Below are 14,341 nucleotides of genomic sequence, written 5' to 3' on the forward strand. Positions count from 1 at the left end.
ATTCTACTAAACCAAAGAAAGTATGCCTGGAATTAATAGAGGACATGGGTTTAGGGGGTGCAACACCTATTTCAACACCCTTGGAACAAAATAAGAAATTAACCACAACAACTTATGATGAAGAAAATGATGAAGGTAGTAGCGATGAGGCATTGCAAGACAAGACATTGTATCAAAGGCTTATAAGAAGACTTATTTATTTAACATATACGGGGCTAGATATAACTTACATGGGTCATCATTTGAGCCAGTTTATCAAAGAACCGAAATAATCTCATTTGGAATCAGCATTCATATGGGTGATGTATATTAAAAGGAAGCCAAGCAGAGGAATCTTGTTGAGTGCAAAAAGTAAATGTCAGATGGTTGCTTATTGTGACTATGATTAGGCAGCGTCTCCCATATCTAATAAATCTATCATTAATTATTGTATTACGCTTGGAGAATCCATGATTTCCTGAAAACCAAAGAAACAAAATACGATAGCAAGATCATCTGTTGAAGCAGAATATCGAATAATGGCAACTACAATAGCAGTAGTAGTTTGGTTGAAGGGTTTGTTGACAAAGTTGAGAGTAAATCTTAAAGAACTAGTCAAGTTGAAGTGTGACAGTAAAACAACTGTGCAGATTGCTGTAAATCTCGTCTTTCATGGGCGAACAAAGCATATTGACATATACTGTCACTTTGTTAGAGATAAAATCCAAGAGGGACTTATACAACCAAAATATGTTGTTACAATGGAGCAACTAGCCGACATAATGACTAAAACGTTAGGCAGTCGACAACATGAGTTTCTAGTGTCCAAGTTGGGGCTTAAAGACATATTCAAGCTATAACTTGGGGGTGTTAGTGATTGGATATCCAATTGATTATTAGTTAGTTTCTTGTTTGAAGTTAGTTCAGCTACGGTTAGCTTTGTGTATAAATATAGTTTTACTATAAACATTAAAGAGTAACGAGAATGATGCATTATTCAGTATAATACTCTGTTATTTTAACATTATATTTTTAATTTTCACTTATAGTTGTGAACTATAATTGTAATTTTGGATTTTTTTTGCTCTTTTAAAAAAGCTAGGAGCTTCTATTTGTACAAAAAAAATTATTTATTGGTTTCAACGTTAAAAAGGAATATTTTTCACTTTAAAGAATCTAAGTTCAAACAACTTGTATCTATAGAATGTATGTGTTATCAAGAAGCTAAAAAAACTCTAAACATATACTACACTATAATCACCTTAAATCTAATTTATGCACTTTAATATTTTGAATAAAATTATCAATTAATTAATTTTCTTTAATTTTTATAAAATATTTTAATAACTTTATTATATTTTTTATTATTTAGTACATTTAATACTCCCTTCGTCCCATTAATTGTGTAGATTATTAATTTTTTAAAAGTAAAAAATTTTAAACATTGACCATTACTATTTTAAATATTTTAATTAATTAAATTTTATAAAATATATATTTAAAAATTACTTGATTTAAAGTTTTTAAAATATATTTTTTTATATGTTTATCAATAATAAATTTTAAATAATGATGAGTCAAAGTTAAAAAAATTTAACCAAAAATATCAACGGTAGACAAGTTTAATGGGACGGAGGAAGTAGTTGAAAATCATATAGAATGCATTGATCATAATGTTTTAATTCTAACTTTAATCTTATATTAAGATTAAGAATTTAAATTTTTAGTTTGTTTTATATAGTGGTTTCTTTTTATTTTGTTATTAATAGCTTAAAATTTTATTTTTAAAAGGTTTAATTACAAAATAAGTGTTCAAACTATATCATTTTTTTCTCAAATAGGTGTCCAAACTTTTTTTTTGAATCATCCAAGTGTCTAATCTTACAAATGTTACCACTTTACGTGTCCGGGCTATAACATCCTCAATACCAGGTTAGTGACTAAATTGTAAAATTTTAGAATTTGAGGATAAAAGTAGAATAATTGAATAATTTAATGATTTATGAGAATATATATATCCTGAAAGTTGTTAGTAATTATTAAAAGAATGAAAGGGCAAAATGGTCATTTGACTTGGAAATGATATATATGTAGGTAAGGATAAGATGAAGGAGATATTTTCTCCACTTTTCTTCTTCATCTTCTTTCTTCTTCCTCCTCCACGTGAGAGCTCAAGCAAAAGGTAAGATTTCTTCGTTGTTGATTATTAGCTAAAATTTAAGTTGTGTTTTTATCCTTAGATGATAATTAAGCTTAAGGAAAGCTTAATTTGTCTTAAAATCAAAAGATGAAGAAGTTACGAAAGATTAAAGAAAATGGGGTTTTAAGTGTAATTTTGAATAAGAAGGTTTAAATGAATTTGGAGGATGAATTTGACTTGTCATCTATGAGAATAAGAAGTTAGAAGTGTTAGAATTAAGTTTGGATAACATGGAAAATTTGGTATGATTATAGATTTCCATATGAAAGATGGAATTTTAAGGTTAAAGGTGTATTGAATGAGTAGAAAGTAGTTTAAGAGTATATACTTGAGTTAAGAACAGAAAAGGGAATGAAACATGAAGAATTTTAATTAAACTTATGGAATTTTCGGGTGAAATCAGTTTATAATTGAAGGGTGCATCGGTACACTATGAATGGGCACCGATGCACTAAGACAATTTTGAATGTGCATCGATGCATTAAGGGGGTGCATCAATGCATAGAAATTTCGAAGCTATTTTGGGTACCGATGCACCCATAGTGCATCGGTACACTCCTAAATGAAAAGTGAATTTTTGGTTCATGAAATTAACCTAAGTTATTAATACCAAGTTATAAGGTTTAGGCTTCTGATAATCATATCAAAAATTATGTTTATTTAGATATTGAGCCTAAACAAATTCCGGAACAATCGAAGAATTAGAATTGAATCGAAGCAAGCAAGGCTAAGGTGAGTGTAATTTAATTGTACTTATGTTATCGTTCAAACATTGGCTTGCGATGAGCCAGTGACAAAGTTATTATGATAAGAAGTGATTTCTAAAATGTTATGTGATTTTTATGTGTGTTTGAGTACATGAAAATATGTATAGGTGTCATATGTTATTATATGCGATATGTGATATTGTACTACATGATTATACATTTTATGCATCATTATACATGAGCTATGTCTGATATGTTATTCTATGTGATATGTGATATATGAACATATGAGATTAAGTGAAAGAATATAAATGATATATATGATGAAATAAGATTAAGACATGAATCAAATGATATGAGTTATATGGGAAATATATGTGAACAAGATATGGTATATATGTTTATGTGAAACTATGCAAAGTGATATGAGCTATGTGACATATGAATATTAAATCATATGAAAAGTTACATGAATTACATGAAAGTAAACTATGTGATTATATGCACATGTGATATGTGATCATAAGAGTAATGATATGAGTACATGAATATATGAAGCATATGAAAAATGCCCATGTTATATGATACGAGAGCTATAGGTATAGTTGGCATGCCAAGAGTCGAGGGTCTACGCGGTCCTTCGGGACATAGTGGTCCTTCGGGACAAATATTCAATGCCCCTAGTGGGAATTTATACGAGCTGTGGTGCCAACATTTGTGCACAACTCTCAATGTACTCGAATACCTTAAGTTCTTAAAAATGTACATGGGCTAATAAAGAGACAATAATAAATACAATACATATGATGTATATGTTTTGGTGATATGAAATATGTTACATGAATTATATGATGGTATGTGTGTTATATGATATACAGAAATGATAAGTACAAAATCATATGATAAATAAAAATTATGATGATGATGGTATATGTATATGTATGCATTTTATTATATGAAATGTTCTATAGTTTTATTATATGTTTTATATGCCTCACTAAGTCAACGACTTAGCGTGTGATTGTTTCACGCGTAGGTTTTGAGAAGAGGAAAATTGATAAAAGTTGTGCAAGACATGTAAATTCCTCCTTTCCAAAGATCAGATCAGAAAAGAAATATATATTATGTATTTTGTAAGAATGATAATGGTTGGCATGTATACAAAGTCGATAAATTAAGTATTTATGCTCTGATTGAGTTTTATAATGTTTTTAACGTATTTATATAAATGTAACTGCATAGCGATGAAATGTTATATTTTTATGAATTTATAAATATTTTTACGAAAGTACTGTAGCAGTGCATCGATATATTCGAATTTTTTCACTGTTCATGATACTGTTCATATCGTATAGTACTGTTCATAAGTACGTTTTTGCCTTAAATTTTTATAATGAAGCATAATTTAATGGTATATTATTGTATTTTATTAATATAAGTTCAAATGTTCAGATATTTTGTAAGGAAATTGTTTTAAAAAGTCAATGTGACATCTCGAACTCGTATCCTTGTCGGATACGGATTGGGGTGTTACACGGGCCGTAACGAACTTAAATTTCATCGTTAAGTGACACATGTCATGTTCTGGCAATTTTAAAAAAATTATTTAAAATAAAAATAAAATTATATATATATAAATAAATAAAACTCATGTTCTGGCAATTTTAAAAAAATTATTTAAAATAAAAATATATATATATATAAAAATAAATAAAACTTTAAAAAAAACCTCAAAACTTTAAAAAATTCAATTTCAATCCTTAAACCCACATTGTCTGTCATCACTTGACATCGATTAGACCTTTACCAGAACATCCACCCTACGACAAGCCGAACCTGACCATAAACGTCATATCTTTGAATAAGGAAACGACAAAATCGTGACACAAAATCCCGTCTCTAGTGAATTCAAACCTCTCGAATTCGCAACACCTATGCGATCCAATTACACGCACGATGATAAGAGAGACGATAGCTGACCAGAGAGATGGCAAGGGAGGCGTCGACAACGGCAACCATGGTCGAAAAAGGGAGGTTAGGGTCAGGGTTAGAGATTTGAGATTATTAGGGATTTTGGGGCATTTTGTAATTTTAGAAAAATAGTGTTTTTTTTTTATAAATATAATACTTTTTAATTTTTTTAAAGTTTCAAAATTAACAGAGAATAACATGTGTCACTTAACATAATTTTTTAACGATTGTTACGTCCCGGGCACCTGGATGATTCAAAAAAAGTTTGAGCACTCATTTAGAAAAAACGGTATAGTTTGGGTACTTATTTTATAATTAAGACTTTTTAAAAAAAAAAATAGGTAATAAGCAAAATTCAGTTGTAGGCAGGGCGGATGGGTAGTCCAAGGAAGGAAAGAAAGACATCGAGTCGAGGTGCAGTAGTTGTTTGGAAAGATTAAGATGAAGAAAGCGTTGAGAGTTTATGGTGAGATGTTAAGGTTGGTGAGGCGCTTACCCAAAGATTCTCGCCCTTACTACGCTAAATACGCCCGCGAGAACTTCGTTAACTACAGGGACTTCGACGCCTCCGACTCCAAAGCCCTCAATGAGCTCTTCCACCGCGCCTATAACCACTCTCTTTGGGTCCTCAACAAGGTGCCTCTATAGCTCAAAACTCAACATACATACTGACATTTTCTCCTTTATTTTCTCATATCAAAGCGTTGGTCTTTTTTGTGATTGCAGTACTCGGTGGATGAATCAGCTGCCCAGAAGCTGAAGGAGATTTGTTTCCATGGATGAGCGGGTAATACGTGCTAGGTGTTTGTTGAAATGCTCAAACGGCCTTCGGGTGCACTTATTTTCCATTAATTTTTTTATACATTTTCAAACTATTTATGGACCTCTTGAACCGTGAACAAATAGTGTCAATTGAACTACGATTCAATCGTTTCTCTCGGTTCTAGCGTTGAATATTTGGGGTCTAGATATACGTCATTAGGTTTGGTTTCAGATGCTTTTTCTTTCTTAGTGATTGCTCAGATTTGATCAACATGTATGATTTTACTTAGCACTTGCATTCTCGCATATGCTTTGGAAATTGTTCATTGAGTTTTGTTGAATGGGTGAGATTAAAACACCAAATCCTGTGAATGGGAAATGTCCAAGTTGTAACTCTAGCATCTGTATTTGGATTGATACCCAAAAGCTATATCAAACTCATTTTTTTAATTGTTCTTTTAAGCTTTAGCTTCCTACCGGTGTATTTCCGAACTAGATTGGTTCCAAAATTCAAATTGTTCGATAGCTTCTTTTTTACAATTTAAAGTTCTTTTTGGGTAATTGCATAAAGTGTTATTTAAGGGAGATGATGTGTTGAGAAACAAGGAAGAAAACTGAGATTTATAAGAATAACTAGAATTTGAAAACCGATGAGAAGAAGGGTTTGAATTAGAGCTAAAAGCAAATAGCATACTGAAACCGAACAAGGAAAAAAAAACGCCAATGCTGTTCTTGTTCGACACGAGTGACTGAAACCGAGTATCGTTATAAAAACTCAAAATTAATACATATTTTAACTCTCATTTATGATTATTTTTCGGATTAACTTATTTTTCACTCACATGTGTCGGAAATGTTCTCCGCCAAAAGTTATTTTAATGTGATTATAAGTGATAGTATTTGTTTAAAATATTTTTAATCATTTAATAATAAACACTCAAATATTTTATAGTCGTTGATGATTGAATCCTCTAAAGTAACAGTTATCCTCTTTAATTAATGAAATAACAAAATTAATTTGATGATTAATGATACTATTTGTTTAAATATTTAACTTTAAACGAGATAATTGTAAATTAATTAATATATTAATGAAGATAATAAAATTTTAATTATTGTTATAAGTGAAGCGGGGGCAGTTCTGTTAATAAGTAGAAAAGGAGGACCTTGTTATGGAAACATCGAATAAAACGAAGGGAGGAGACATGCAGAAGAACGAAGCCAACAACGACCAACGAGGTGTCGGGAAACGCAGCATGCGATGATGCAAATGTCGGAACGGATCTCGACTGCGGTGCCTCGTCTACTTCCATTCTTACTTCTAAACAATTTTTATTTATTTTTGATAAATTACACCGTCAATAACTTTTTTTCTCTTTTATTTTATTCATCATACTTTTAATTTTTTTTTAATTTATTGAACTTTATAAATTGAATTATTTTACTTACTCTGTCGTTATCTCTTTGACATTGTGATGATGCGTTTTTATTATTATTTAATATAAAATAATTGAAAAATATAAAGGGTAAATTGCACCGTTTCTAACTGAACTTTACTTTCTCTCCTATTTTGCTCACCCAACTATATATAAAATAAAAACAAAAGGTGGCAGTATGCCTCCATCGGCCACTATTGACCGTCGTAAATGGTGGTCGTTCGGTCTCAAATTTCATGGGTTGCTTTGCCTCGATTCCTTGAGTATGAATACGACCTTCATTTTGTCAGAACTTGCTCTGATATCCACGAATTAGAGATCGAAAGTAAGGAAGTCGAAACGTTTTCAGTAGAGATTCTTGGATTTTGAGACATTTTCGGGTGTAACAACCACCATATTCAGTCTCAAGGGGTCGAGATGAATCGACGTGTGAATTTTAAGACCGAACGACCACCATACAAGACAATAGACGCGGGAGAAATGAAAAATGACGTGTTGACCGACAGGGGCAACGGGCCACTTTATTTACAAAGTAGATAGAAAAAGTGGGAAAGAAGAGGATTTGAAACGATGTCGTTTTGGTATATATTTGAGTTTTTCAAAACTCCTCGTTTTGATACTTGTGTCATGTCATAACATCGTTAAATAGTTAACGACAGCGTGAGCAAAATGATTCAAAATGTAAAGTTCAGTGAGCAAATTAGAAAATTGAAAGTATGGTGAACAAAAATAGGAGAGGGAGTAAAGTTTAGTGAGGAACGATGTAATTTACCCTAATTTTTGATAAAATACACAAATGATCTCTTAATTATATGATATTATTTTTATTGAGTTTTTCGACTATTAAAAATTATTAGTCTTTTGACTATATAACGTTATTTTGTTGAGTTATTTAACTATTAAAAGTTACAAAATAGTCATTTGATTACTCATATGTTTCAAACTCGTTATTTAAAAAAAATAGTTGATGACTATTTTGTAACTTTTAATACTCGATGGACTCAATAAAACAACATTTTATAATCAATATATCATTTTATAACTTTTAATAATTTGAATACTCAACAAAATAACGTCATGTAATCTAGAGACTATTTATATACTTTACTCTTTTAATCAAATCAAAATTACTACAAACATATCAAAACTAATATTCTAATAATAATTTTAAAATATTATTTTCTAAATAATCTAATAAAATGTTAATTTTTAAATAATATTTAAAGTTTAAAACTACATATAAAAAGTAAATTTATAGTAAATATGAATGGTTATAACAGAGTGTTAACTTTAAAACATCCAACTCTAACCTATACATCGTCTTATGGTCAAACAGAGAAGCTATCATCATGTAGGTTTCAGACCATTTTTTCGATCTTCTTCTTTTGTAAGGCAAGTCTTAACAAGTGGCCATGCATGTGTACTTTGCTGGACTCGTACATTTTGTGGAACTGAATTTGTTAGGTATAGTGGTGTAATTTTATAAGGCATTTGTTAGGTTTAGGGGTGTAAATTTTCGTCGTATCATATTTATATTGTTTTTTTAATTTTAAAGATATTCATATAAATAGTGATATAATTTCTAGTTTTTAATCTCATTAAACTTCACAGTTTTAACTTTAAAAATCATCACGCGTTGAGCTTTTAAATGAGTTTTTTATTAAGCTAAGGTGATTACAAAGTAATATATGTTTTAAATACTCTCAATTATTTGACAATGAATGCTCAATTACCCTACTAATGTCGCTGGTGCTCGAACTCGTGACCTTTAAAAATAACAATAATTATCTTAACCACTGAGATAAATTAATTCGTGCTACTTTTAAATGAGTTTTTATGTGAATATAAATGAATTGAATATCAATAGCACACATAAGTATTACCCATAGTGTGTAGGTGTCCATCCTTAAATTTTATTTATCCCACTCCAAACGAAATTATTTTTGTTACTAATATATTTATGTCTATTTAAAAAAATATTTTTGAATACATCAATTATCAAATATACATCTATTTATATTTATTTATTAAATAAATAAGTTTTTTTACCTATACTCATTTATTATAAATCAACATAAACAAAAATGATCAAACAATTTTTCATCTACACATCTAGTTAGGTACTTTCTTAAAGTTTTTGTACGTCAAGTCAACTCAGTTAGTCGGTGCTGGTGACTGCACACTGATCAGGTCTTTCTATTTTTTTGAGTTTCAAGGCCAACCAGTCATAACAAGGGTATCAGCCGAATCAAAATTTGTAAACCAAGGCTTTGGATAAATAAACCACGGTTTTCTCGGGTTAGACGGGTTTGACTGTCACTAGTCGTAAACCAAAGCCTCCCCCCATCTTAAGCCACCCATTTTTTTTCTCCCAATTCTCTCACTATTGTAACGGCTGCTGCTAGTTGCTTTCCAACTACAGCAAACAGAGACAAAAAGAGCAGGAAAGTTTAAAAGTCATATCATTCAAGCTTGTGGGGTTGTTTGATTTTTGGGTTTTCTTTTCCTTTATGATGGCTGATAGTGATCAGGGTTTTGAGGGGGACCAGTCGACTGCAACAACTACTAGTTTTTCTCAGTTATTGTTTGGTGGTGGTGGTGGTGGTGGTGATGATGTTGTGGGTCTTGATCTTGGCCAAGGTTTTAACTACAGATGTTCTTTTTCTGTTCGTGATCACGACAAGTCACCCAAAATGCTTTGCTTTGGGGTCACCAAATGATGGTGAGATTGTGTTTGGTGAAGAATCTGCCATTGTTGCTGCTAAGAAAACGGTTGCATGCAGTGATTCTTCTTCGGCTTCTTCTGGTAACAACGCCAAAACTTTCCAGGATCCCTCGAAATCGAATGTGAGTATCAAAAGTTTTAATCTTTGCCTTTTTTTTCTTAAATTCATGTAAGGAAAGCTTAATTTTTTAAGTCCGATTTTTTTTTTGGAAGAGAAAGAGGACTGGCTTCATTGTTGAAGCTCAACCAGCAAGCCGAAGAGCCAATAAGAAGTCCAAGGCTGAGAATCCCACTACCACCGGGCATGCAAAGGTAATTGTATACATATTGGGTATATTTTTGAAACTTGCAGCTTAAAAAAAGATGAATTCTAACAGATGATTTCTCTTTGTTAATGATTACAGGTGAGGAAGGAGAAGATAGGTGATAGAATCACAGCATTGCAGCAGCTGGTTTCACCTTTTGGCAAGGTTCGCAACTATGATTTTACTTATCATTTACCCGAAAATTGAAAATTATGGGAATTTGGCTATGTTGCAGACAGATACGGCATCAGTGCTGCATGAAGCGATGGGTTATATCCTGTTCCTGCATGACCAGGTTCAAGTCCTTTGTTCTCCTTATCTGCAACACCCACCTGTAACTGTAAGTAACCAAAAGAAGAAGAAAAACACAGTTTTTTATTATTATTATTGTTATTAAGTTTTTGATATATTAGTCTCATTGTGTTGTCAGAACGAAGGTGAAGAAGCAGTGAAGGAGCTGAAGAGCAGAGGGCTATGCTTGGTCCCTGTTGCCTGCACTTTGCATGTGGCGAATAGCAACGGAGCCGATTTCTGGTCGCCGGCAATGGGAAACGAAGTATAATATAAAGCAATGGTGGCGAGGAGATTTTGACAGCTCATTTTTAGAAGGGGTGAAAAGCAAGTAGAAAAAAACAGGGAATCTGGGAAAGGTTACTCCTGATTCAGACATAAAGACAGCTGTGGATATATGTTATATATATGTGTGTTTATATATATATATATATATATATATATGTATATATATGTATATGTATGTATGTAAGAGAAGTGTGTGTTTTCTCCTGTTTTTGGTTTATAGAAGTGACTGAACAAATATATTAGTGGAAAAACGAAATGGAAAATGAGAAAGGGAAGATTTTTTGTTTTTGCTTTTTGGCATTTCGGAAGCAGCATGTGAGCGTGGCTACAGTTGAAAATCTTCGAGGCTTAAATTTCCAATGCAATTTCGAGAAGAGGGCATATTGCAGAGGCAATTTTATATTAAAAACCCAAATAAATAATTATTTAAAGAAATAAGGTCCTTTAGATATTGTTTGGAAGAATAATTCTAAATAAGACGACCTCAAAGTTTGTAAATCGCGTTAAATCTTTGTATCTTCCAGCATGCGATATGCATGTGATGTGTATGCACTTTTCAAGTAAGATAATAAAATAATTGGATAAAATGATTTTATGTATTGGGAAGCGCGAGGTAATCTTTATGATTTAAAATATCATGAAATTTATAAAAGAATTCTCGACCTGCAAAGTGAGGTTCATTCGATTTTCGTTGAAACGTAAAATTTAAATGAATATAATAAATAAATATAATAATAATTAATAATATTAATTATTAAATATTATAATATATAAATATAGTAATTACAATAGATATTTTATAAAAAATAATTATAATATATTTTTTTTAAATTTTAGAATAATAAAAAATTATGTGTATATGTATATAATTATAATGTATTTTGAAATTTAAAAAATAAAATAATCTTGCGTTTTGCGAACCGTGAGGTACTTGGAATAAAATAAATTTTGTAATTCGCTTCTTTCAAGACGCGAGTTGCATCTAAAATTATGCTTTTTCAGGTGCGAGAAAGACTATAAATAGGGTTTTCACTCTTATTCATCACCACACTAATCTCTTTCATATATTCAACGATATATTCAACGATTTCATATCATGGCGGTGAGTCTATTAAGACATGATCAAAGTCATGTATTCGATTATTAAAGGCGAAGAGATGAGATAAATTAATTATTTATATTTTTTACTATTTATTTATTTAGTCTATTTGTTTTGATATTTAAATATTTTTTTAACATTTATATTTCGTAGGATATGAACGTGTATTAAAGTGTCATATAAATCGTGTGATATCGCCCGATGCAGATATTATTTATTATTTGCATTTAACGGGTTTCAGATATATCAATAGTATAACTGGTGATGGTGTGAAATTGCATCCTCCATTTATAAATGCGTTGGTGGAAAGATGGAGATCGAAGACGCACACGTTTCATTTACCGTGTGAGGCGAAAATTAATACCCTGCAAGATGTTGCATTTTATCTGGGACTGCCTATTGATGATGTAACTACTACTGGTGTTGTCGACGCCCCTAGAAACATATATGAGGTATTACTCAGAATTGATCTGCTTGATGATGCAAGCGATGGTGGAAATATAAAAATTAAATTTTTGGATGACAATTTTACAAACCTACCCCAGAATGCGGAGCATGAAGTGAATGAGGTAAATATAAATGTTTTTATCTATGAATATTTATTACTATTTCATTTTTTTGGAAATTAAGTAGTTATATTATTTTATTAATTTTTTGAAGCTATTTACTCGTGCGCATGTACTACGAGTTATTAGGGGATTTTAATACGAGACAAATCCTGAAATAAGGTGCATCTGATGTGGTTGAATCATTTGCAAAATTTGAGTGATTCAAGAAATATAAGTTAGGGGTAGACAATTTTGGCATCTTTGTTCCGACAACTTTGTAGAGCTATAGATCCGACGAAAAATGTCATTGGAGGGTGTTTATTGTTGTTGCAGTCATGGGTATGGATCCAAATGTCATTTTTATGCCCGATCCTTAAAACACATGTCTCATATGAATTTTCCGTTACTTAATAGGTAAAAAAATAATTTTTATAATATTATTAACAAATAATACAATTCTATTGTTTTAATGATAGGTGGATTGATGAAACATCTCACGTCCACTTACCAACACATCAATGAGACTTCAAACTCTTGATCGATAAGTTTGGACATCATGTAATAAAATATTTTCCTTCGACTTTTATCTTATAATTTTAGAATAATTTAATTTATTTGAGGTTTTTAGCTAATAAAGTAATGTAATTTTAATTTTATAATTCACATTGACGCCTTATTGCGATGTTGCCATTGTTGATTGTATACTGCATGAGATTCTGGTGATTAATGCGTCGGTGTACATCGTGTCAATCCCGTTGATCTTGTATGAGATAGTCAAGTGGCATCATATCGAGGGCGTCTTTCGACAATTTAATCGTGTCAAATCAATTTCGTCACATCCATCTTGCTTGGATGAGTTACATCGATTGACACGACAAGGGAAGACGAAAATTAATAGGGTGGACCATAAAGTGGTGTATCTGAACGAGTGGGTCCGAAGATTGGAGAGGACTCCATGACTCAACCCATCTTCGACCACAGCGTGACATAAGGTTATATACGGTGGTACCAAGAATATGGGATGCAACATATATTAACCGATGAGGAGTGAGCGCGAGAATTATATGTTCCTCCACAGAGTCGCCCACAGATAGGGAGGCAACGTGGGGGAGGAGTCAAGGCAGAGAAGAAGAAGACAACAAGGTGCATCATCCTCATTGGAACCAACACAGGGACCTCCTCATATGTCGATGCTATACCTTGACCCTGTCTTCACCCATTTGACTCAATCAACATTTTAGGAAATAGGGCAATTCTAGGAAGGTTTCCTCACCGACGTCTTTGACCTGTTGAATTCTCCACCGACACAATTGGTGACTAACTTTGGATCCGATATTGTTGAGAAGATGCCGCCACAGAGCATATTCTACACCAGTTCCGATTCCAGTGCCAATGTTGGATCGATTTCATATATAGTTATCGGTCCTGATAATGATGATATTGCTGAAAAGGAACCACAATTACGTCCGCGTCGGACTCGTTGTCCACCACGATGTAGAACTAGTGGACTCGTTGAAATATTTGTACTAAACTACTTTATTTTGAGTTAATCAAAATATTTTATGTTATGCGAACTATTTTATTATTTTGTACTAAACTATTTTATTTTGAGTTAACTGAGGAATTGCAGTTTATCGAAAAAAATGTAGTCATACGAATTATTTTCCATTAGTCTATTTATCTTGGGAGTTGTTTTTCTAAAAATAGGTTTAAATGAAAATCGCACATGTAGACACCCGTTTTTGTCTGGGTCTTAAAATAAATATTATTAATTATTATTATTATTATTATTTACATATTTTACATTATTTTTGTAGGCCCAGCACCAGACCCAGCTGATCCAGACCCAACCCATCAGACCTGACTCAGCAGCTCACAAAGAGAATCCAACCGACCCGACTCAACAGCTCACCAAAAGAATCCAGCCGACCGAATTGGAGCCCCGATCTGACCCGAAATCCTAAACACATTAGAGTTTCTGGTAGGTTCCTAGCGCCGCTTTGGATTCCAACCTTTGGATCAGATTTGAT

The 14,341-nt window shown here is 31.8% G+C and overlaps 1 protein-coding gene and 1 pseudogene across 1 annotated transcript; both read left to right on the top strand.

Annotated features, from left to right (window-relative positions):
• Nucleotides 1-5,215: 5,215 nt before the first annotated feature.
• LOC120120581 (LYR motif-containing protein At3g19508-like) lies at nt 5,216-5,772 on the top strand. The gene is made up of 2 exons (XM_039140186.1): nt 5,216-5,493; nt 5,584-5,772. The coding sequence occupies exons 1-2, from the start codon at nt 5,299-5,301 to the stop codon at nt 5,638-5,640; spliced, it is 252 nt and encodes an 83-aa protein (XP_038996117.1). The 5' UTR covers nt 5,216-5,298; the 3' UTR covers nt 5,641-5,772.
• Nucleotides 5,773-9,564: 3,792 nt separating this feature from the next.
• On the top strand, nt 9,565-10,713 carry LOC120120580 (annotated as a pseudogene).
• The last annotated feature ends 3,628 nt before the right edge of the window (nt 10,714-14,341 follow it).

Source organism: Hibiscus syriacus, unplaced genomic scaffold, assembly GCF_006381635.1.
Source record: "Hibiscus syriacus cultivar Baekdansim isolate YM2019G1 unplaced genomic scaffold, ASM638163v2 tig00110342_pilon, whole genome shotgun sequence".
Lineage (NCBI taxonomy): Eukaryota > Viridiplantae > Streptophyta > Magnoliopsida > Malvales > Malvaceae > Hibiscus > Hibiscus syriacus.

What these genes read in the sequence shown, in the direction of transcription:
- LOC120120581 (XM_039140186.1), top strand. Translation starts at nt 5,299, where the DNA reads ATGAAGAAAGCGTTGAGAGTTTATGGTGAGATGTTAAGGTTGGTGAGG. An exon ending in CTCTTTGGGTCCTCAACAAG is followed by an intron (nt 5,494 to 5,583) that starts GTGCCTCTATAG and finishes TTGTGATTGCAG; the next exon opens with TACTCGGTGGATGAATCAGC.